Source organism: Marmota flaviventris, chromosome 15 (genome assembly GCF_047511675.1).
Source record: "Marmota flaviventris isolate mMarFla1 chromosome 15, mMarFla1.hap1, whole genome shotgun sequence".
NCBI lineage: Eukaryota > Metazoa > Chordata > Mammalia > Rodentia > Sciuridae > Marmota > Marmota flaviventris.
In genome coordinates, this window is record NC_092512.1 from 713,830 (window position 1) to 737,061 (window position 23,232).

General features: G+C 52.0%; 3 protein-coding genes across 9 annotated transcripts in view; 1 reads left to right on the forward strand and 2 right to left on the reverse strand.

The window, feature by feature from the left end:
- Mroh1 (maestro heat like repeat family member 1) overlaps positions 1-11,013 on the reverse strand; it is a 74,336-nt gene extending 63,323 nt beyond the window's left edge. For 5 of the 7 annotated variants that reach the window (XM_027951453.3, XM_027951426.3, XM_071602051.1 and 2 more), the window contains exons 1-2: positions 9,965-10,177; positions 1,132-1,206 (exon numbers count right to left, since the gene is read on the reverse strand). In XM_027951453.3, coding sequence (XP_027807254.2) covers positions 1,132-1,153 — 22 coding nt within the window. In that variant the 5' untranslated portion in view covers positions 1,154-1,206; positions 9,965-10,177. Of the gene's footprint in view, positions 1-1,131; positions 1,207-9,964; positions 10,178-10,994 lie in introns of those variants that run through there. The other 2 variants (XM_027951444.3, XM_027951435.3) reach the window with 2 other exon arrangements.
- A 3,971-nt stretch (positions 11,014-14,984) lies between these two features.
- Positions 14,985-17,715, forward strand: LOC114102939 (testis-specific serine/threonine-protein kinase 5-like). Its single transcript, XM_027948428.3, has 8 exons — positions 14,985-15,188; positions 15,515-15,622; positions 15,850-16,052; positions 16,133-16,188; positions 16,487-16,619; positions 16,707-16,822; positions 17,256-17,378; positions 17,471-17,715. The coding sequence occupies exons 1-8, from the start codon at positions 14,985-14,987 to the stop codon at positions 17,713-17,715; spliced, it is 1,188 nt and encodes a 395-aa protein (XP_027804229.3).
- Positions 17,716-18,816: 1,101 nt separating this feature from the next.
- Positions 18,817-20,888, reverse strand: Hgh1 (HGH1 homolog). Its single transcript, XM_027948415.3, has 6 exons — positions 20,275-20,888; positions 20,098-20,198; positions 19,761-19,859; positions 19,470-19,561; positions 19,259-19,381; positions 18,817-19,176 (listed from the first exon to the last, which is right to left on the reverse strand). Exons 1-6 carry the CDS (start codon positions 20,886-20,888, stop codon positions 19,027-19,029), a joined length of 1,179 nt encoding a protein of 392 aa, XP_027804216.3. The 3' UTR covers positions 18,817-19,026.
- Positions 20,889-23,232: the final 2,344 nt, after the last annotated feature.

Here is a 23,232-nt window from a genome sequence, read left to right on the forward strand (position 1 = left end):
TTGTCAGCTGGGAAAGCTGTGGCCAGCCAAGGCAGACCAGGGTCACGGCAGGTCTTGTTTAAAAGGGAGTGAGGATGGGCTGGGATTGTGGTTAGAGGTGGAGCGCTCGCCTAGCAGGCACGGGGCGCTGGGTTCGATCCTCAGCACCACATAAATATAAAGATATTGGGTCCACCTATAACTAAAAAATAAATATAGAAAAAAAAAATGGAGTGAGGGCCAGGCCGGCGGCACACACCTGTAATCCCAACAACTTGGGAGGTTGAGGAAGGAGGATCAGGAGTTCAAAGCCAGCCTCAGAAGATTAGCAAGGCACTCAGCAACTTACCAACACCCTGTCTCTAAATAAAATACAAAATAGGGCTGGGGATAGAGATCTCTGGTGGAGTGTCCCTGAGTCCAATCCCTGGTACCAAAAAATAAATAAATAAATATATTCTTAAAAGAGGATGAGGGTACAGTGATCAGGGACACCCACTCCAAGTGTGCCACACTGCAGAGAAACCACCATTTCAGGTCCACCTACACTGTTGCCGTAGCCTGAATACTGGCCTCTCCAAACTCACGCTGGAACTTGACCTCCAATGTGGTGTTTTAAGAGATGCGGCCTCTGGGTGGTGACCATCCTGACAGCAGGTGGCATTTGTGCCTTACCAAGGGTCAGTGGGATCCCTAGTCCCTCTATCCCTCGGTCATGTGAGGACATGGCAAGAGGTGCTACTGAGGAAGCAGAAAGCAGCCCTCATCAGACACAAACCTTCAGGTCTTGATTTGGGTCCTGCCAATCTCTAGAGCTATTAGAAAAAAAAAAAAAAATGTATTGTCTATGAGTCCCCCAGTCTAGGGTATTTTCTCAGAACAGCCCAAGCAGGATAGGACAATTACTGCATTCTTACTTCTCTTTAATGAAAACTTGGGGAAAATCTGTCCTTTCAACAGTCATTCCCACAAACCACGTTCTGAATGCCATGGCTCATCTGGATCCTAAACCCCAACAGGTGAGCTCCACATCCTGCCCAGACCCCACCAGGCTCCCAGGTATCAAGTGGACAGTCCATGTTGGCTTTGTCCTGTCCCAACAGCAGAGGGCAGGAGGCACCTGGCCATCTACCCCATGTCCTGAGCACTCACTCTCCATGTAGGACTCTGCCATTTCTGAGTTCTCAGCTTCCACTGCCTAAAGTGCACATGGAGAGCTTCTCCAGCCTAGAAGACAAAAACACAGATTTAATTCACAAGCCTCCATAATACCAAGTTTATGTGCAGTTACCGTTTTTGTGCAAAACACATTTAAATGAATTTCCCCTGGGAACTATCTCTACTGCAGCTGGTAAAATTATTCAGAGAGTCGAACAGACCCCCCCACACACATAGCTGGCAGCTGGGGGAAGTGCTGCCCACAGAATGGCCTCACCATCCTGAGTACTGGCAGACAAAGCTGCTCCCCGACCCAAAGCACCTGTCCCTTCACTGAGGAGACAGTGGACACTGTGCCTCACACACCACAGTCCTCAAAGCGCTTGCAGAGATGGCCCCTCCAGCACACAGACTACTCATGCGGTAGTCTCATGCTCACGTCCTGTGCCCTGTCCTCCAGAGGTCAGAGAGGCCACAGCTCACCCTCGCCTGGCAGCCAGCTTCACCCTAACCACTTGGCCTCCGTTCACTGAGGATCCACGAGCCCCACGGTCCCCTTCATCTCCCATCCAGCATTCCTTCCTGATGCGCTTCAGGGAAAGTAAGGAGAGACACCTGACCCCGCCGCCCTGGCATCTCAAAAGACTGTGCCCACATGGAGAGGAGGCAAGGTTAGAAATGGTGTCAACCTTGGGAGTTGCAGAAATTAAAAATAAATGAGAGGTTGGGGATGTGGCTCAAATGGTAGCGCGCTCGCCTGGCATGCGTGAGGCACTGGGTTCGATCCTCAGCACCACATACAAATAAAAGATATTGTGTCCACCTAAAAAGGAAAAATAAATAAATAAAAAATAAATATTTAAAAAAAATAAAATAAATGAGAATTCTAGTTCAGGAAGGCAGGCTGACCCCAAGCATTTACCAACCACACCAAAACTCCAATAAAATGACAGAAAAGATGCATGTTTTAAAAGGGTAAACCCTTAAGAGCAAGAAAAGACAGCTAACAGACAGAAACTCCCAGGGACCCAACAAGACAGAGAGGCAGAGCAGGCTGCTGTGACACTGAGGGCATCAGCGCAGCACTGCCCCTTCCTTCCTGGAAAGCATCTAAAAGGAACAAGGAAAACGGGAAATAGACACACTATTCCATCTGCAGCCCAGCAAGGAGAGGGGGCAGGGCACAGGGCCGACTCAGAAGAGCCCACACAGCACTCTTCTCAGGGGAGGGGACGGCTGGCGTGAAACCTCAGACCCCAAGTTCCCAGACCTGGACCGAGTCCACGCGGCAGAGGAGCCAGGGACAGAGGCTTTGCCTGTGTAAAGCCACCACTGCTGATCTCCACCATTCAACAGAAGGTGACCCAATCACATGACCTAAGGGTGGCCCTGACCCAACTCAAACAGGAGCAAACTAAGATGGCTGGGCACCAGGGACCATCTGCCCCAGACAGGTGAGCGTGACAGGAGCCACCCAGCGCTCCCACCAGAGCACCTCAAGAACTAGACAGGCTAGGCATGCAGCCCACGCCTGTGATCCCACCAACCTGGGAGGCCAAGGAAGGAGGACTGTGAGTTCAAAGCCAGCCTCAGCAATTTAGTGAGGCCCTGAGGAACTTGGTGAAACCCTGTTTCAAAATAAAACATAAAAAGGGGCGTTGGGGCTGTGGCTCAGTGGTGGAGCACTTGCTGAGCATGTGTGAAGCACTGGGTTCAATGCTCAGCGCCACATATAAGCAAATGAATAAAATAAAGGTCCATCAACGTCTAAATTTTTTAAAATAAATAAATAAAACATAAAAAGGGCTGGGGCCAGGCGTGGTGGTGCATGCCTGTAATCCCAGCAGTTCAGAAGGTTGAGGCTCATGAGTTCAGAGCCAGCCTCAACAAAAGTGAGGCGCTAAGCAACTCAGTGAGACCCTGCCTCTAAATAAAATGCAAAATAGGGCTGATCAGTGGTTGAGAACCCCTGGGTCCAATCCCTGATACAAAAAAAAAAAAAAAAGAAAGAAAGAAAAGAAAAGAAACTGGACACAATACATGAAAATGTATTTCTTAGAATGACAGACATCAGAAAGCGAAGGCCAGTGAACCCTAGGGGTGGGAAATGGGGGCCCCTCAACTACCCCAGGGCACTGCGAGGAGGAAGAGCCCCAGGCCTTGAAGCAGGCCAAAGGGGCTGAGAAACAGAGCCAGGAGGGTGGCCGGCTCCAAGACAGCTGGTGTACAGGCTCCAGGAGCTGAGAGTCGCCCAGGGCTACGGTGACAAGTGTCCCCACAGACACAAGTGCTAAAGGCTTGGTTCCCAGGGTAGAGTTATTGGGAGGGTGGAACTTTTAGGAGGTGGGACCCAATGGGAGGTCCATAGCTTACTGGGGGTGTGCCCCAAAAGGGGATTATGGGACCCTTGCCCCAACCCTTTCCTGGCCACAAGGTAAGCAGTTTTCCTATGCCACTTGCTCCCCATCATGTCTACCCAGTACCCTCACCAGAAGGCTAAAAGCAACAGGTCTGTCTGATCATACAATGGAACCTCTAAACCATAAATTAAAATAACCTTTTTGCTTTTATAAATTCATTATCTCAGGTATAATCTTACAGTGATGGAAAGCAGACTAACACATCCAGAGAGAACGCTGGAGACCTGCAGAGGGTCTTCCAGGCACTCAGTGAATTGTGATCAGTGCTGGGTTGGCAGAATAATGTCCCCAAAGATGCCCATTCCCGAATACACAGAATACATGAACACTTTCACTTATATGGAAAAGGGATTTAGCAATGAAATTAAAGGTATATACCTAGAGACTAGATTATTGTGGATTATCAGGGTGAGAGCAGATCCTTCAAAGCAGAAAATTTAGCCAGGCATGGTGGCACCTACCTGTAATCCCAGTTACTCAGGAGGGTGAAGTAAGACATGTGCCAATTTGAGATCAGTCTAGACAATTTAGTGGGATCTTAAAGAAATCAAAAGGCCTCGGGATGTAACTCAGTGATAGAGCACTTGCCTAGCATAAACAAGGCCCTAAATTCAATCCTCATACTCCACCCCCACCTCCACCCCCACCCACCCACCCCACTAAAAAAAGAAAACTGTCTCACTGAGTCAAAGAGAAGAAATAAGAGAGTAAAAAAAAAAAAAAATTCAAGGCATGAGAAACACTCAACCCACCACTGGTGACTCTGAAGATGCAGGAAGGTGGCTTTGATACAAGAAATAGGGGTGGCCTACAGAAGCCCTCAGCTCATAGGTGGAAAGAAAGCAAGGACTTTGGTACTAAAATGCAAAGAAACAAATTTTTTAGACAACCTGAAAGCAGGGCTGGGCATGTGGCTCAAGCGGTAGCGCGCTCGCCTGGCATGTGCGCGGCGCTGGGTTCAATCCTCAGCACCACATACAAATAAAGATGTTGTGTCTGCCGAAAACTAAAGAAAAATAAATATTAAAAAAATTCTCTCTCTCTCTCTCTCTCTCTCAAAAAAAAAAAAAAAAAGACAACCTGAAAGCAGAAACAGATCCTTCCCAGAGCCACAAAAAAGGAACGCAGCCCTACCTATATCTGGATCTTCACCTAGTGAGACCCACGTGGGGTTTCTGACTTTAAGCAATTTAAGATGATGAATCTGTGTAATAACTTTAAGTCTGTGCTAATTTGTTACAGCAGCGTTAGAAAACTAATACAAGTGCCACAGAAGGAAAAGTAACCGAAAGTGGGGAAAACCTACCCAAAGGGATTGGCAAAAACAGCATCCGGAGCTTACAAAGGGCCAGGAATGTGCCTGGTCCCAGGCCAGAGTGAAAAGCACAGACGTCACCAGGTACAGGTACCAGGCAGAGTGCTACGGAAGGGTCTTACCTTAGTGATGACATAAAACTTCCCCTAGACTAAATGCTGCTCTGTCCCCTCACAAAGCTAAAAGAAGCCCTGAATGGACTCAAGTGCATCCAAGAAACTTACCACATCCTAGCACAAAGTTCAAGCGGGATGACAGGGTGCAGCAAGGAGAGACGCAATGGCTGGTATCCAAAGTTACCAGGAGGCTGAGGTAGCGCGAAGAAGAAGGGGGGGGAGGGCGAGGGAGGGAGCACGGAAAAAAAGAAGACGAGACCCATGACGAAGATGAATGGCTCGAAGCCAACTGACCCGGACAAGCACAAAGGAGAGACTCGGCAGACGAGGTCATGCCAACAGTCACTGTGACTTACGTCACATATTCAAACACTGCAGGAAAGGTGCTGTGTTCACAAGAGGTTCAGGGTAAAAGGGTGGGAAAAGAAGATCAAGCCAGCCAGACTGCCGGTCTCATCAACACGACAACTCTGGACACTCTGTGGACACATAACAGAGCCCCAGAAGGCACAGAGCAAGCCTGATACGAACGGAGGGAGCACAGACAGACCTGAGTAACGGCTTTCAACACTCCTCTCTCCGGGACAGAGAGGACAAGGGGAAAACCAGCAAGACAGAGGTGTGAATGGCCACACTGTTGACCAATTTGACCTGATCAGCATTCACTGAACGCTCCCTTCGATAACATTAGGATACATGTGGGTTTTTTTCCCAAAAACACAGGAACATTTGCCAAGACTAACCATATTCTGGGCAATAAAACAAATCTTATAAATGTCAAAAATTCAGGCTGGGGATGTGGCTCAAGCGGTAGCGCGCTCGCCTGGCATGCGTGCGGCCCGGGTTCGATCCTCAGCACCACATACAAATAAACATGTTGTGTCTGCCAAAAACTAGAAAATAAAATAAAATTAAAAAAACTGACACAAACACTTTAGCAAATGCAATAAAATAATATTTTTTAAAAAATAAATAAATGTCAAAAATTCAAGACATACAAAGTACATTCTCTGACCACAATGAATAAAATAAATCAATAAGAGAAAGATAACTAAGAAAGTCTCAAGTACTTAGAAACTCTTCACTATGCTTTGAAGTCATGCAGGTACCACAAAAGGAACACAAAATGGAATCACAAGGTGGGAGGGTGGCCCTCACCTGGGATCCCAGTAATCTGTGAGGCTCAAGCAGGAGGTGGCAGTCCTAGCCCGGCCCGGGCAACCCAGAGAGACGCCGTCCCAAAATAAAAACCAAAGGGCTAGGAATGTGGGCCAGTGGCAAGACACCCTGGTTCAATGCAAAAAGTTATAAACCACGTTAAAATAAAAAGTTATGTTGAATTCTGTGGAGTTTACAGCACAAGTCTATATTAAGAAAGAATGCAAGGGGCTGGGGCTGGCTCAGTGATAGAGCGCCTGCCTCCCACATGTGAGGCTCTGGATTCGATCCTCAGCACCACATAAAATAAATAAACAGAGATGTTTTTTAAATTAAAAAAAAAAAAAAGGATGAATGAATGAAGCCCACACAGTGGTGCACACCTGTTATCCCAGTGGCTCAGGAGGCTGAGGCAGGAGGATTACAAGTTCAAAGCCAGCCTCAGCAATTTAGGAAGGCCCTAAGCAATTTAGTAAGACCCTGTCTCAGAATAAAAAATAGAGAGGGCTGGGGATGTGGCTCAGTGGTTAAGTTCCCCAGGTTCAATCCCTGGTACCAAACCAACCAACAAAGACCAGTGGATAGAAGGTGGAGAGGGAGGGAGGAAGTGCTGGGAGTGATACTGGCCAAATTATAGACAATGCAGGACAAATCATTCATAATACATGTGACAAGACTATTTTCCTAATATAATATGCAAAGGAGTTTGTGCATTACTAAGACAAACAAGAAAAAGGGCAAAGAACATATAGGATTTCTTAGGAGAAATAGCCCACAGATAAATGGAGGCTGTGCTGATCACTCCTTCAGACCAACAGCTCCATCCTCCCTTTCCAGAGCAGAGGGACAGTGTGGTACAATGGTCAGTCAAGGACTCAGTGCTGCAAGCAGACACCTTGTGGGACTGTGGCACAGCCATCAGCCCACATAGACTCTGCCTGGGCCCCTCCACCCTCTACAAGTGCTGATGATCAGCACCTCTAGTCATACTCTGACTTGGAGAGAAGCCAGGCACGTGGTAGGTTCCAAGAGCATCCCAAGTCATAAGGACAGGGATGCTGGGTGCTAGTACCCCTGGCAGAGCCAGAGGAAAGGCCACTCAAGCCAGATGGCCCAGAACTTTTTCACATCTCTCAACAGAGACCCTCACACTAGTGCACAGATATCAAGAAATGTACAGACATGTTAAGAAAAATAGGGCTGGGGACATAGTTCAGTTGGTAGAGTGCTTGCCTCGCATGCACAAAGCCCTGGTTCACTCCCTAGCACCACAAGAAAAAAAGAAAGAAAGAAAAACCACCAGATGCCCACCATGGTGGTTTTATTTAAAAAAATAAAACAAAACTATGGAAGAAGAGGTAGGAGGTCGAGTTGATGGGGTCTGTCCTCCTACACTCTTACATGAATGATGAAGCTGTGTCCTCTCGGTTCCACATTTAGTAAATGCCCACTTGGCCCTGTCTGAGGCCCACAAAGTCCTTGTATGAGGGCTCTCTTTGCCACAAAAGGACTCACAGGAACCCAGGACAGCAGCACAGGCCTATAATCCCAGCAACTTGGGAGGCTGAAGCAGGATAACAAGTTCAAAGCCAGCCTCAGCAACTTAGCAGGACTCTCAAAATAAAAAATGAAAAGCTCAGTGGTAGAGTTCTCCTGGGTTCATTCCCCAGTACTGAAAAACAAAACAAAACAAAACAAAAAAAAAACACTCATAAGTATTACAGCCGCTGCATGTGTGGACACAACAGAAGTATTACATCACCTGCACTGAGCCCAGAGGGGGCAAGCACACCACAGCCCAGAGGCTATGATGAGCTGGCCTGGAGGGTCAGACATATATGGGGTGGTCACGGACTGCCCTAGCCAGACATGGAGTCCAAGGGCCCTTTTTCCCTAGCACAGGGGCCAGAGAAGAGTCAACTTCTAGAGTCACCAGCACAAACTTGGGCTGGGTGACTGCTTGTCAACCCCCAAGAACACAATTTCTCAACATAATCCAAGTGGAGCTATGTCACTGGGTTCACATACCAACTCCCCAAGCAAGGTGGCCCTCTAGTTCAGTGAAGAAAGCATGATTCTCATGATTTATCAACCATCATTCTCTGAGCACTTCCCAGGAGCTCACAAGAGCCGTGGGAGCCTCATCTGGTGCTCCTCCCCAAGGGAATCAGACTCTGTGAGCTGCACTGGCAGAGAACATGCTTACACTCAAACAACTTAGTTCACAGAAAGAGGGTCCAAGGCCTGGGGTTGCTGATCACAGAAAGCAGCAACTCTGCTTCTCACCTGGACTTCTGTGGACCCTAGGAAAGAAGGGCAAGCACAGACATCTACCTCTCCAAGTACACACCAATGGCTGTGAACGTGAGCAGGCACATGCTCCAAAGTTCCACCTCTGCCCCCTAGTGTTCCACAGAACAGCAGCAATCAACCTTGGGGGACAGAGAAGTATAGCAAGATTCAGATCTGAAAAGCCACAGCAGCCTGAACATCTATTTCAAGAAAACAAAGACAGCTCAACCCTAGGTCATTCCTCATTCCCATCAGAGACAAAGTTCACCTGTTTACCTGAGGTGTGGGAAAGAAGATCTGCAGACAGCAGCATCCTCAAGCCTCCAGGGTGCAGAGACTATACAGTCAATCACATCATTAGCATACATGCCCATGAAATACCCACAACCAATGATTCCCAGAGGGGAACCCAACTTCACCTCACCAAGGACCATATGCCTACTAAGGGTCTCCTCCAGATGGCCATGGCCACTCAAGCCCAACAGCTCTAAGGCTCAACCCACCATCTTCACCCCTGACCTCCCACAACTGCTACCCCATCTGCTTCTTTCCTGCGTTGTCACCACTCAGCTATCTGGTTCAGAAATCAATACCACCAGCCCCTGGTCCTCCATCTCTCACACACACACGTCCTCCACTTCTACCACCCCACCATCTCCTTCCAAAGTGGTCTCTGCCTCCTGGACTAGCTCCTCTAAGCTGCCCATCACCCCAACAGCTGCTCCAGTTCACATCCCCGGGCTGGGCTGCTCTCCTTGCCAGGCCCTCCTTCCTTCACCCCCTGATGCTGACCTCATTGCACTAGCGTTTATGGCTCTGCCCAATCTCTAGCCTGAGCTGGCAATGGGGACCTCTGTAAGATGTGCAGAAATGAGTCCTGCACTGCGGCTGTCCTGACACTGCAGGAAAATAGGAACCCAAAATCCCCTGGGCCGGTTCTAGCTAAGCATCACCTAGCTCTAGCCTTGGCTTCGTTGCTGGACTTCCCACAGCCCTTTCAGCTTTGTGACCTACACTGTAAGACTAGTAGACACTCCTGACTCTGGACAAATCACTTCCCTGCTCTAGATGGCCTCTAAATCATCGAACACTAAAAGACTATGGCCCCAATGCACTGGGAACACTAGGGTTTAGGCTTAGCTTCAGAGGCATAAAAGGAAAGGACACCTCCTCTGAAAGACCCCTCAGTAGGCCACAGAAACATGGACCACCCCAGAAAGTAGGGACAAGGGCCGAAGGCCACCGTGCTCCCCACAAGGGCAGGCAGAGACCAACGAGTTAAGTTCCCCCGCAGGGGCAGGCACCCGGGCCGGTGAGAGAGGCTCCCCAGGAGGGGCAGGCACCGGGGCCAGCGAGTTCCGGGAGGGAACTCGCGCGCCTCCCAAGAAGCAGACCAAGGAGGAATTGAGTCGCAAGCTCCCAGGTCTCTTCCGGTAGCGACGCGGCCAAGCCCGTCCCGCGGGGCCGTAGGGTGCACCTGAGCCCCGGCCCGAGAAGAACAGGACCTCCCGGCGCTCGTCGCTGACCTTGGGGTGGCGCCCCAACTCGACTTGGCGCTCTGCCCAGCAGAAGGGACAACCTCCAGGCTCTCCAGCTCAGACACCCGAAGGGGCGCTTCCTCAGCGTCGCCGAAGGCACTCCCGCCTGCCCTTTACCTGAGGAGGAGCCACAGCCCAGACGCCGGCACCTGGACACCGCCCTCCAGCCCGGCCTCGGCCTGGAGTCAGCGGAGTCGTGCGCCTAGCCCCGCCCCGCAGCCCTCCGACCAACCGCGTCCCTGCGCGCGACAGCCTGGCCCCACCTCCACGCAGTCTCTGCGCTCATTGGCCGGAGGTACGTCCCTCACGCTCTACCCCGCGCCTGGCCCCCAAGCGCGAGTCGTGCGCAGACTCCGCCTCGCGCTGGGCCCCGCCCCTGGGCGCCGCGTGATGGTCGCACCTGACTGTTGGGCGCGAGCGTGGCGAGGAGGCTGGGACACCTGCGGGCCCGGCGCTAGGTGTCCCCTTCACCCCGCACATCCTGAGGGCGCAGGTCGGTGTGTCATTGCATCCAGATGTGCACAGAGCCCACAGGTTCACACAAACACGTACCTGTCCAGAAACACACTGGGCATTGTCGGGCTCTCGCTCACAGAGAACATCCAACAGACGCCCCAGAGACCTAGGTTGCGGACCCCTCAGCGAACGCAAACACACGCATGCCCATCAGAGGTGCACAGTCCAGTTACCAACAGACCATGCAAATCAAAATAGTCAGGTCCCTGCCCTAGGAACTTCTAAATCTGAAAAGAGGCAAATAAAATAAACTCCTCCCACTTATAGTGGTCACCTCTCCCCTTCCCAAGCACACAAACTGCCCAGCATATATTACATTATTAAGCACAAATAGACAAGTGAATGATTAATAAAGCCAATTACAGCGCAGGAGAAGGGCTATGAAGAGGCGTGAGCGGCTGGGAACTTAGAGCAAAGGTGGGAAGGACCCAAACCGCTCCCCGCCCCAGGTGACAGGAACGCCCAGGACTCCCTACTGCAAAGACCGGGAGGCCAAAATCACCTGGATAAGTTCACAGCTCAAAGAAAGCAGTGTGTGGTGTTCTGGAAGCACAGGAAGAGAGCCATTTGAGAAAAAGGAAGCAGCAAACTGACCGATTCCAAGCCTGTCAGAGTGGTTAGATGTGGAAATCAAACCGCAGGTTGGGTGGGGTCCTGGGAGGGCAGTGGGCTAAGGGTTCGAGGAGGCAAAGTAGGGACAAAACGTTCTTAACCCCCAGCAAGATTAATTTCACCTGTTTCTGTGGGGATGGAATCCAAGAGAGTGGGACAGGACGTAGATGGTCAAGAGAGTTAGATGATAGACATATGGGGGCCTGGTTCAAGACACTGCTAGGAGGGGCTGGGATTGTGGCTCAGCATTAGAGGGCTCACCTAGCACCTAGCACAGCACGTGGGGGCCCTGGGTTCGATCCTCAGCACCACATAAAAATAAAGATATTGTGTCCAACTAAAAAATAAGTATTTGGGAAAAAAAAAAAAGACATTGCTGGGAGATGACTCCCAGCTGGCAGGAGAACTAATCAGGGAACTTGCCCAGGAACAGAGCTTCTCCAAGTTCATGCCTGGACTCACTGCCCTGCTTAAAGCCTGTAGTGCTCTGCTCCAAGGCCAAAGTCCAACATGCCCCACTGGCCTTGTACTCCTCCCATTTATAGTGGTCACTCCCCTTCCCAAGCACACAAACTGCCCAGCATGCATTACATTATTAAGCACAAAGCCCAGCAGGTAATGATGTTGATGGGTTTATAAGGGTGCAGACAAACAGAAGGATAAATAAGACTTTGCAAAGAGGGTGGACAGAGCTGATGACTATTCTGGATCTTGCCTGTCACTACTCAGCTTAACACTTGTTGGCTTCCAGTTGGGTTCTGGCACAGGTGAAAGCCAGGAAGGTGAGGGAAGGGGTGCAGCGAGGATGTATGGGCTCCTGGCTGGGGCCATGCAATTTTCCCTTTAGCCTCCAGCTCTAGAAGCACAGGTTTTGTTGTTGTTGTTGTTGTTGTGAATGACTGTGAATGACCGGCATTCTCCTTCCCGTGATCAGAAGAGGCTCCGTCAGTCATTTTTGTAGAGACCTCAATATTGCCCCATCCTTGAAGTAGCAGAACGTGTCTTGAGGTGTAGGCGAGCCTTCCTGCAGCCCCAGGGGTTGAATCACTCTCACCTGTTCCTTTGTGATATTACCCCTTTGCCCTGTTTGGGATAGAATGTTCCATGGAAATGCCCTCTGTGTGCCCCTTCTCTTGCTCTGCCTTTGGGTGTGGCCTTCCTCGATGTCAGTCGACCTGCTGACAGCAGACATCAGGAAGCTAGACTAAACCCCTGACGCCTGACCCCTTGCCTCATTTGAATGGCTTCCCCCCAATAAAAGGGTCAGCACGTGCCTGCTGACAGCAGACATCAGGAAGCTAGACTAAACCCCTGACGCCTGACCCCTTGCCTCATTTGAATGGCTTCCCCCCAATAAAAGGGTCAGCACGTGCTGGCTCTCACTCTTTCTGTGCACCCTTAAGGTCAGAGGAGCAGTCACAGGACCCCCAAAGGAAAAGGTATCCCTGTCTCTTGTGTGGTTATTTTGGGAACCCAGTTCCCCTGGAGGGGCGCTGAGTGTTTTTGTAGTAAGGAATGCAACATGCTTTATTTTGTTTGGGGATTCCTTAATGTGGTGCTGGGGATTGAACCCAGGGCCTTGTAGCATGAAAGTCAAGCACTCTACCAACTAAGCTATATTCCCAGGCCCAAGAGCAGCAGTTCTTGAGGCTATCCACCTTCACCTGACTTCTCATGTGCCCCAGCCCTTCTAATTCCTGGGTAACCAACCCACATTAAATTCTCAGGAGTTGTCTTTTTCTAAACTCCAGATCAGCCATAGGCCAGGTAGTATATCCACATTTTCTATATTCCAGGCACTTTGTCAGACAAGGTGGGAATATCAAGCATGAATCTTGAGCCTTGTGGTTAAGAATTACATAGGCCCGGCAGTGCATACCTGTAATCCCAGCAGCTCAAGAGGCTGAAAAAGGATCATGAATTCAAAGCCAGCCTCAACAACTTAGGGAGATCCTGTCTCTAAATAAAATATAAAAAAGGCCGGGAATTGCTGGGCATAGTGTGCACACCCGTAATCACAGCGGCTTGCGAGGCTGAGGCAGAAGAATCACAAGTTAATTTTTTTTTTTTTTAAAGAGAGAGTGAGAGAGAGAGAATTTTTTAATATTTATTTTTTAGTTCTCGGCGGACACAACATCTTTGTTTGTATGTGGTGCTGAGGATCGAACCCGGGCCGCACGCATGTCAGGGGAGCACGCTACAGCTTGAGCCACATCCCCAGCCCCAAGAATCACAAGTTAAAGCCGGCCTCAGCAAAAGCGAGATGCTAAGCAACTCAGTGAGTCCCTGTGTCTAAATAAAATACAAAATAGGGCTGGGGATGTGGCTCAGGGGTTGAGTGCCCCTGAGTTCAATCCCCAGTACCAAAAAAAGGCTGGGGATGTTGCACAGTGGTTAAACCCACACTGGGTTCAATCCTTGATACCAAAAACAAACAAAAAATCTAATGGGCTGCATGTAGTGGCATGGGCCTGTGATCCTAGCCACTTGGGAAGCTGAGGCAGGAGGATCAGAGGTTCAAGGCCAGCCTCAGCAACTTAACAAGAACTGTCTCAAAATAAAAATGACTGGGGAATGTAGCTCATTGGTAAAACACCCCTGGGTTCAATCCAAAGAAAAAAGAGGGGGTAGGAAGGGAGGAGGAAGAGGAAGAGGAAGAAGAAGAGGCTCATGATCCAATAGGGATGAGAAAATGTGTCTGATCAGCCCAGGCTAGCCTATTCCAAGGCCTCTACTACGTGCTCACCACATTCACCCATCCATCTCAGTGCAGGAATGATGCCAGCCCCCAGACTCACTGGGCCTATACCACACATCAGGCCCTTGTGGAAACTCCTAGGCTGCCCACTGCCTGCTGCACCAGACTATCTGGCTCACAGCTGAGAAAGTTCTGACATTTGGGCTTGGGCTCTGCCACTGCTGGGTCTCAATTTCATCCTGTGTGAAGACGTATTGTTTAGTTTTATTCAGCTTTACAATCCTGGCTGTGAGCTGCCTCCTGTGGAATGGGTACCTTAGAGTGTCCTCTGGGTGGGGCAGCTAACATCACTGTCTAGAGCGGCACTTGGCAAGCAGGCACTCAGTTGTGTCAGTTACTGCTCCTCCTGACAGTACCAATGCTCAAAGGACTCTGGGGGCCAGAAGAAGGGAGAGATGTTGGCCCCTATCTGCTGGAGTTGATGGTCTCGGAGGGCCCAGGCCCAGGGCAGCTTGCCCTAGGGATGTGTGGTCAGCTTACAGAGAGCTCCAGCTGGGGGGCTTCCTGCAGCAGTCCTCATCTGCTCTCCCAACCCATCCCTCTTCTGGTGCAGCCACAGGGGGTGTTGGGAATCCCCTCGAGGAGGAGTCACAGCTGAAACAGCAGTCGGCACACGTTCCACCCTTTTCCCCTTCCCGTATCCTTGGAAGGTTGGCCCTCCTGCCTTTGCCCCCAGAGTCCCCAGTTTCTGTAAAGGTCTTCAGTGGCCAACACATTCAGAGTGGCTCACAGAGGCCTCACCCTGGCTCTAGCCCTTGAAGTGGGTTCTCCCCACCCCAACAGAGTGGCAGGACCGGCTGATTCAACAAGCCATTCTCACAGGGGGAAGGTTCTGAGACGACACATGCTTTGGGGCACAATGAAGGTACAGTTCTAGAATCGTCCATTCTAGAATGTGTCCCCAGCTTCCCAGAGCCTGTGCTCCCCACCCAGTCTATAGGTGTGTTAACCTCCCACCTCCAGCAAGTCTCCAGAAACTTGGTTGCTGCCTCGAGGGGTGCAGCTCCTTCTCAGTGCCCTGCTGCCCCAGCCTTTGCCCTCTGACACAGCTTGTCCCACCCTGTGACTGAAACTGGCAGTGAGCTGGACTGCCACGCTCCCTTTGGTAGCACCCTGCCCTCCATGAAGGGCAGTGGTAGGCTCAGGTTGGACCACAGAACCTTCATAGAACAGGTGCGAGAATGCATGGACAATGGCTACTTGCTCTCCTCCAAGAGGATTGGCTCTGGAGCATTCTCCAAGGTCTACCTGGCCTATGCCACACAGGAGCGCATGCAGCACAACCCCAAGCTGTCCTCTGACTTGCGGGGCAAGCACCACACCATGGTGAGGCAGGCCTGTCTCCTTCCTGTGGGCTCCTTGGGGTACCTTCTGCCCCCCACAACAGTCCCCTGTTTCCTGAACCAACTCAGGCACCTTCTAGAAACCCCAGTTCCCTCCAAAATGCCCCCCCCCCAGTTCCTGTTTCTTCTGGGATTTCCCATGACCACTCCCTGTTACCAAACCTTGGACACATAAGTGCCCAGGAAAAGGACAGGGAGGTCAGCACTGTCCACAGACACTGTTTACCCAACTACGCCTCTGAGAAGTTCAGCAACGTGTATCAAGGACAGTGAGCCTGTCCTGCCACAACCATCTACTACCTCCCACAGGTAGCTATCAAGATCGTCTCCATGGCTGAGGCCCCTGTGGAATTCTCTCAAAAGTTCCTGCCCCGTGAGATCTCATCACTCAATGCTACCTATAAGCACCAGAACGTGGTGGGCAGTAGTCTTGACATAGCCTGTCCTATTCTCCCCATCCTCAAGGCCAGGCCTTACCATACCTGCTGCCCAGCATGGCCTGTCCACCTCCCCAACTTTTGACCTTTAAGTCTTTAGGCTTAAAGCCCAACCCCATTCCAAACCCCAGATCCAGTACACTCCACAGTCCCTGGACGTCCTTGGCCCAACCCCTCCTCAGGGTAATGGTGGTGGGGGTCTGGCAGGTACAGCTGTATGAGACCTATCAGAACAGTCAGCGCTTCTACCTGGTGCTGGAGTTGGCTGCCCGAGGTGACCTGCTGGAACATATCAATGCTGTGTCAGACTACCGACACTGCCCAGGGCTGGAGGAAGAGGAAGCCCGAAGGCTATTCTGGCAGTTGGTCAGCGCTGTAGCCCATTGCCACAACGCTGGCATTGTGCACCGGTAAGGGTGCCACCTGGCTATCCTGCCCACCTTGAGTCCCCTTGAGCCCAGGCCCAGCCCCACCTTCCTTTTCCCTGCAGGGACCTGAAATGTGAGAACATACTCCTGGATGACCAGGGCTTCTTAAAGCTGACAGGTGAGCCAGGCACTGCCCCCAAGCCTGCTCCACTCCTTCACTACGAACTTCAACTTCTGCCAGTCTCAGGCAGGCCCTACATTCAACTATGACCTAGTCCTGACCTTTAGCTCTCTCACTGCAGCCCAAACCCACTGGCCTAATCCCATAAATGCCTTCTGCTCAGCCTCACCCTAATTCACCCACTCGGTGCCCCTGCCTTCCCCAAGATGTCAGCGCAGACCCATACCCTTCTGACCCATGGGTCCCTGACCTGTCTTTCAACCACTGTGCGGCTCCGCCTGTATGCCCCATGCAGATTTTGGCTTTGCTAACCACTCAAGCCTCAAGAATTCACTGCTGAGCACCTTCTGTGGCTCTGTGGCCTACACAGCCCCAGAGATCCTCATGAGCAAGAAGTACAATGGCGAACAGGCCGACCTATGGAGCCTGTAAGTGCCACCCCACAGGCACCCTCTGCATAAGGACCTATGGGAGGGCTGGGAAGGAGCACCACCTAGAGGAGCCTTTGTCTCCAGAGGTATCATCCTCTACGCCATGGTGACTGGGAAGCTGCCATTCAAAGAGAGCCAGCCTCACCGCATGCTGCACCTCATGCGCCGTGGACCTATCTTCCAGCCTGGCCTGTCTCCAGGTGAACACCCCTACCTCATGCGCCCCCCCCACACACACACACACCAAAACCCCAGTTCAGGCCCAGAGAAAAAGCAAAGACCAGTGCGCCAGGAAGGGTCAACCAGTGCAATGGAGAATGATCTGGACTCATCTTCCACCTCATTTGGAAGTGCATGATGGGGAAGGTGGGCTGGGGGAGGGCTGGGCACCAGGAAAGGCAGTAGCTCCACCAAGCTGGTGTGAGCTCAGAACTAGCCCCAGGAACACCATCTTGCCTCTCTTTGCTCGTCTCCCCTTCAGTGACACATGGACTTTCTCAGACTTTTGCCAGGACTGAAATGGGTTGACCTCTCTAAGTGGTCTCCATTACTGGTGGTGGTGGGCATGGACCAGGGGTGCTGGGAGACAGCTGGTGGGGCGGCTGCAGGCCACAGCTGAGTTTTTGCCTGCAGAGTGCCGGGACCTTATCCGGGGACTGCTCCATCTGCGCCCACGTGCACGCCTGGATCTGCAGCAGGTAGCTGCACACGGCTGGATGCTTCCTGCTGTGCACACACTCTTCCGCTCGGTAGTGGGTACCACATCAGGTGGGGCATGGTCTGGGGGGTGGAGTTGGGAAGCAGATAGTCCTCTACACTCCATCTGACTCCACTGCTGTCAGTTTCAGAGAAGCTAGCGGGTTCACAGCTCCTAGCGCCCCAGGAGGATGCAGAGCATGGTGCAGACTCAACCTACCCAAGGCGGCAACAGCAGCAGCACACCTGGGAGGAGAGCGCCTTGGGCCTGGCGCTCAGACAAGAAGCAGGTTCTGCAGGGCTGGGGCTCCGGTGCACCAAAGCAGGGAGCCAGTCACTGTCTCTATGCTCTACCTATGCTGTCAGGAACATTCCTGGGCACTACATGATCAACTGAGGGTGGGTGGGTGGGTGGGTATGGGCAGATAAAAATGTTTATTCTGTGGAGCTGGGAGTGCTGCTGTCTTAATGCAGGGAAAAAGAAATGGCTTCCAGCTGCCTCCCTGGTGGAGGCTCTGCCACCACTTTCTGGTCTCTCAGGGAAAAAGCAGCACATCTATCACACTTGCCTAGATTGCTAGGCTTTAATGGGGGCAGGCTAGAGGGCACCCTGGAAAGGGAAACCAGTGTCACCTAATGAAGCACCCAGCCATGTCAGAGAACATGAGGCAGTGCAGTTTAGGGTTCTGGTGAGGTGGAACGGGGCCTGCAAGCTTCCGGAAGCTAAGCTCCCTCATCAGGGTCTCTTCACTGGTGAAGAGGGAACAGCACTCAAGAGTCCCACGCAGGGGGCATGAGGCCCAGGAAGGAAACAAAGTGGGGTGAAAGCCACTATAACTGCTCCAAACTTGGGGGCAAGGGGAACACATATGAAACTAGGATAAAAAAGCATGCCAGGCCCATGTGCGTGAGGGCAGGGGTAGATGGTGGTGGGAAGAGAGGCGTGAATGGGACAAGACTGCAGGCACACTGGGAAGGCTCTCTGCAGAGGTAGGCAAAGGGTCTGGGAGCAGCGTCCCGATGTCTTGAAGGCAGCTGAAGCTCAGGGAAGCTGACCAGGAGAGCAGGCCTAGTGAGAGAGCTAGGAGAGAACACCAGATTGACCTGGGACTGGAAGAGCTGACCAGGCGCAGAGGACCCTGGGGCATAGATCATGCAGAGATGGAGATCCCAAGAGAAAGTAGTACCCAGCAAGTGCTCCAAAGACAGGCCCAGGGGCATAGTCCTAGGAAGATCCCAGGATCCAGGTGTGGCTGGGTCAGTCCTCTGAGGCCAGGTCTCAGGCAGAGCAGGCCAAGGGCCCCAGGGGATGGGGCTGACAGCAGGAGGCTCTATTTGAACCTCTGAACCTGCCCATGCCCAGACTTTATAGAGGATGCTCTTCAGGATGTGCAATGCTTTCTGTCAAGTCCACCACTTTGCCTGAGAACAGGTTCCTCATGGCTCCACTGGCCCACCTATCTGCCTCATGTGAAGGCAGCTGTGGCACAGGGCCTGGTGGGCTTTGGCTCAACCTTTATTCTTATTGGTATCAACAGGAGACATAGGGTTGGGAAGTGTCCTCAACCCCCCAACATTTACTGAGCATTCACTCTAGCCTAAGTATAGCTCTGCTTCTCAGCGGGCACAGGGGATCTGAAGGTCTGTAGGCAGGTCTGGTCTAGCAGGTCTGGCAAAGGTGGCTCTGGACTGCCATGCTGAAGGGACCTCAGGTAGGTGCAGTCCCTTCCACCCTTGACTCTTGGGCCAGCTGCTGCTGCTCCCGGTCCAGCTGCTGCAGCTGTCGTTCCACATCCTCAGGCACCTGCACCTCCAGCAGGTTTTCCATGCCACATTCTGGCTCATCTCCAATTAGCACCTGCCAGGAGAAGAGGCAGGTGAGTAGAACAGCTGGACAGCTGTGGGCTCCCATTCCTCAGCCTTTCCAACCTTGCACCCACCTGGATGAGCTTTTCACAAGCCAACCGCACATCAGGCTCTGGTTCCCAGCTATGCAGCTCTCGAAGGATCAGGTAGGTTCCCTGGTCCCGCACCTGCTGCCGCCCAGGTGCAGTGGCTGTCAGCTGGGGATATTGAAGAGGTTACTCATATGTCAGTGTGCTCCTATGTGTGTGTAGAACGGTGGCATTAACATAGCACACCCCTGCTCACCAGCATGATGGCTTCAATGAGCATCTTGCGGATATCAGCATCAGGTTCACGCTGCTTCTCTGGCGGGAGGTACTGCAGGTCAACAGGCAACCCTGGGGGTGAGTGTGGGAGGCACTGGGTGCCTTGACTGGGCAGTTAGACCTGGCTCTACCTGGGTGAGCCTCATCTGTGCTCAGCAACTGTTTCCTGGAAAGTTTCAGAAGGGGTCTGGGCACTTTCTTGTCCCTCTCCTGGGGTTGACTTCCTTCCTGCCTGGCCAACCCTTAGGCACCATCAATCCAAGCCACTCACGGTTCATCTCTTCCTCCGAGAAATCCTCAGGCCCAGCCAGAGGCAGTAGCAAGAAGGGAAGAATGTCGACTTCAGGCCCAAGCAACCACTCATGGTGTCCTGGGGTGGGGACAAGAATAAGGTCGGGGGCCTGGGACTGTAGCTCAGTGGTAGAGCGCTTGCCTCACAGGTGTGAGGCACTGGTTTTGATCCTCAGCACCACAAAAAAATAAATACATGAAAAAATACTGTGTCAATTTACAACTAATAATAATAATAATAAGGTCGGTTCGTAGAGGACCCAGAGTCCAGTGCCCACCCCAGAAACACCCAAACCTCCCCCCGCCCTTCAACTCACGGTGCTCAAAGCAGCAATTCCGCAGAGTCCCTACCACCCCTCCCCTGCGCACTGAGGAGTCTGAACGCTGGATAAGGGGCAGCAGCCGCTGGACCACGCACCTATTGGAAGAGGCCTGTAGTTGCCATCCCTGCTCACTTCCACCCGCTCCCCACCCGCGCGAAGTCTAGGCTTCACCTGTCAGGGTCCAGCAGGAAGGCACGTGCGGCAGGCCGCTGGCTAAGGTTGGAGAGCAACGGCCCCAGGTAATGTAGGGGCGCGTGCGCGTTGTAGCCGCGCGTGCAGAGTGCACACACCAACCGCTCCAAGCTCGACTGCCCTGGCTCGACTGCTGCCAGTGCCGCCATCAGCGCGGCACACGGCGCAGGCTCGCGACTGAGGTTGGCTAGCGTGGCAGCCGCCTCTTCCGCCCAGGGCCACTGTGGGTCCAACGCACGACCCAACAGACGAGCCGGCAGCCCGGGGTCGGCGGCCAGAAGCGGCTCGTGCAGGCTGGGGTCAGCAGCCAAGTTCACAAGCGCGCGGGCGGCGTCGCGGGCTGGGGCAGGGGCCGGAGCCGCCGCCAGCTCACTCAGCGCCTGCAGCAGCGCCTGCTGCCCAGCCAGCAGCTGGCGGCCCGACTCCGCGCCGGTCAGCGCCAGCACGTGCTGCACTGCTGCGGCCTGCAGGTCCGCCCGCGCGCCAGGCGCCAGGAAGGGCAGCAGCTTCGCCGCCTCGGCTTCGGGGCCGGCCTCCCACCTTCCCCGCACGTTGCCGCTGGACGCACCTGGGCTGGCTCTGCCCTCCCGCATGGCGACCGGGAACTCAGCCCCCGGCCGGGGCCGCAGCACCGCCCACCAGGGAAGCGGAAGTCGCGCGGCCAATCTGAGGCCGCGGGGCAGGGGGCGGGGCCAGGTAGGCGCAGGGCATTGTGGGTCGCGCGGCGCCGAGGGCGTGCGGTTTGCCCTGAAGTTCCGCTCAGGCCGAGCTAAACCTGGACCTGCCTGTTCTCCTGGGACCTCGAGGGTGTCAGGGCTTGCACAGGGGTGGGACCGAGTCTGGTCAGGGGAGTGTGGCTCCGGGTCCGCCTGGAACGAAGGCCTGCCGAGTCCTGCAGGCTGCCTCCGCGGTCCTGGAGCCCGGTGCGGAGGGCCACCAGGGAACCCGGGGCCGTGGCATGAGGCCTAAGGAGGCAGCCTTAGGGCGTTTGTTGGAGGCGTAGACACAGTGACGCGTTCAGCACCGAGATAGGACGTAAGTGGCAACAGGAAGCGGCAGCACATCCGAAGGCTTGGGGAGACCCATGCTCCTAAAGGGGCTGCAGTGACGACAGTGTTAGGTTTCTGCGATCTGAACTTGCTTGACTTCTTTTGTGAAATTCCTGTTTTCTATTTCATATCACATTGATTTGTAGGATCCTTGTCTCTTATGTGTTCTGAACTGTTTTTAGTGTCAGTATTGTAGATATCTCCTCCCTATGCTGCCTGCCTGTCATGTCTTAATGGTGTATTTAAATGTTTTAAAACAATTTTGGGGGCTGAGGTTGTAGCTCAATGGTAGAGTGCTTGCACATGTGAGACACTCGATTGGCTCCTCAGCACTACGTAAAAGTAAGTCAAATAAAGGTATTGGGCCAATCTACAACTAAAAAATAAAAAATAAAAAAAAATAAAATTTATATTCAGTACTACTATATATATTCTTATGATTCTTGATGTTTAAATTTTCCCTACTTTCTCACACTTGTATTTAAAAAGCATTTCTTGTTTTTATCATTTAAAATGTGAAACTCTAGTAGAGGGAGTCCACCATAGCCTTGGGAGTTCTTGTTTTAGTGTGCACAACTCTTTTATGAAAAAAGCAATCTTCCAGGTGCTGGCTTCCTAGTGAGCACCAGAGTACTGCTGTGTCCAGAGCTGGGATGGGTGGCACTGGCTCAGGGTGATTCTGGTGCCTGGACAGTCAGAATAGCAGCCCCCAACATGTTCACTCTGCTGCTTCTCCTGCATTTTGTAGTATGGAATAGCAGCTCCCAGTTTCTGGTAGGATTTGCCTGGCACCCTGTATAACCTGCTGCTCACCAGGACTATTTGTTTTTTCAAGGATAAATTTGAAAGAGGCACCAAATTCAGCTTTTATGTAAATCCAGCCTAACTTATTTTAGAGACTAAATTGCCACAAGTATGAGAACATTCATGTAGATGTTTACCATCTTTGCTAAATTTCCTAATTATGTTAATTATGGATGTGAATACTTAAAGTTAATACTGATATGGTACAAGGGGAATGTATCTGGTTAGTGTGATTATTTAAAATATTATGAAATTGAGAATACTTAAAAAATTAAAATATTTACTCTTTGTTAAAAAAAAAAAAATCTTCCGATTCTTCATTCCTGGAACCTCTCAGCCTGCCTGACCTAGGGAAGAGGTGCTACTTCACAGTCTCATAGCAAAAGCCCTGCAGGCTTGCAGGCTTGGGGGTTATGGGTAAGGGATGGAAGACCAGTTCTAACCGTAAAGCCATTAAGAAGACAGGTCTAAGGTTGGAAGCTGAGAATTTACAGGAAAGGAAATCACTATGGAAGGATGTAAAAAGCTAAGGGAACTTCTCAAACAGTGCAAACAGGGCTGGGGTTGTGGCTCAGCCGTAGAGTGCTCGCCTAGTGTTGAGAGCCACAGTTTAGTCAGAATTACGCCTGGCATTTTTGCCAGAGGGAATGGTTGAAAGGTGACCCTGCTCCAGGATTAGGGCAGATCCTGCTGCTTCGGGAGGGAGCCCGCTACTTTGGAGTTCCCATTGAGTTCTCACGGGGTTCTGAGAGAATTGGCGTGCGGAGCCCGTGGAGGCAGTTCCAGGAAGTGTGTGTAGAGGGCCGGTGAGAGTTCGGAAATAAAGGTTGCTGTTTGAACCTACAAGGCCGTGTGGCGGCTCGGTTATTTTGTGCCCAGCCAGTCCGCGGCAGCCTAGCATGTGCGAGGCCCTGGGTTCAATCCCAGCACCACATAAAAATAAGTAAATAAAATAAAGGTATTGTATCCAACTACAATTAAAATATTAAAAAACAAAACAGTGCAAACAGCTAATGTGTGTGGAGACCCTCAGTGGTCCTGTCAGTGACCTGCCAAGCTAGCTTTGAAGGATGTGGGTGACTCT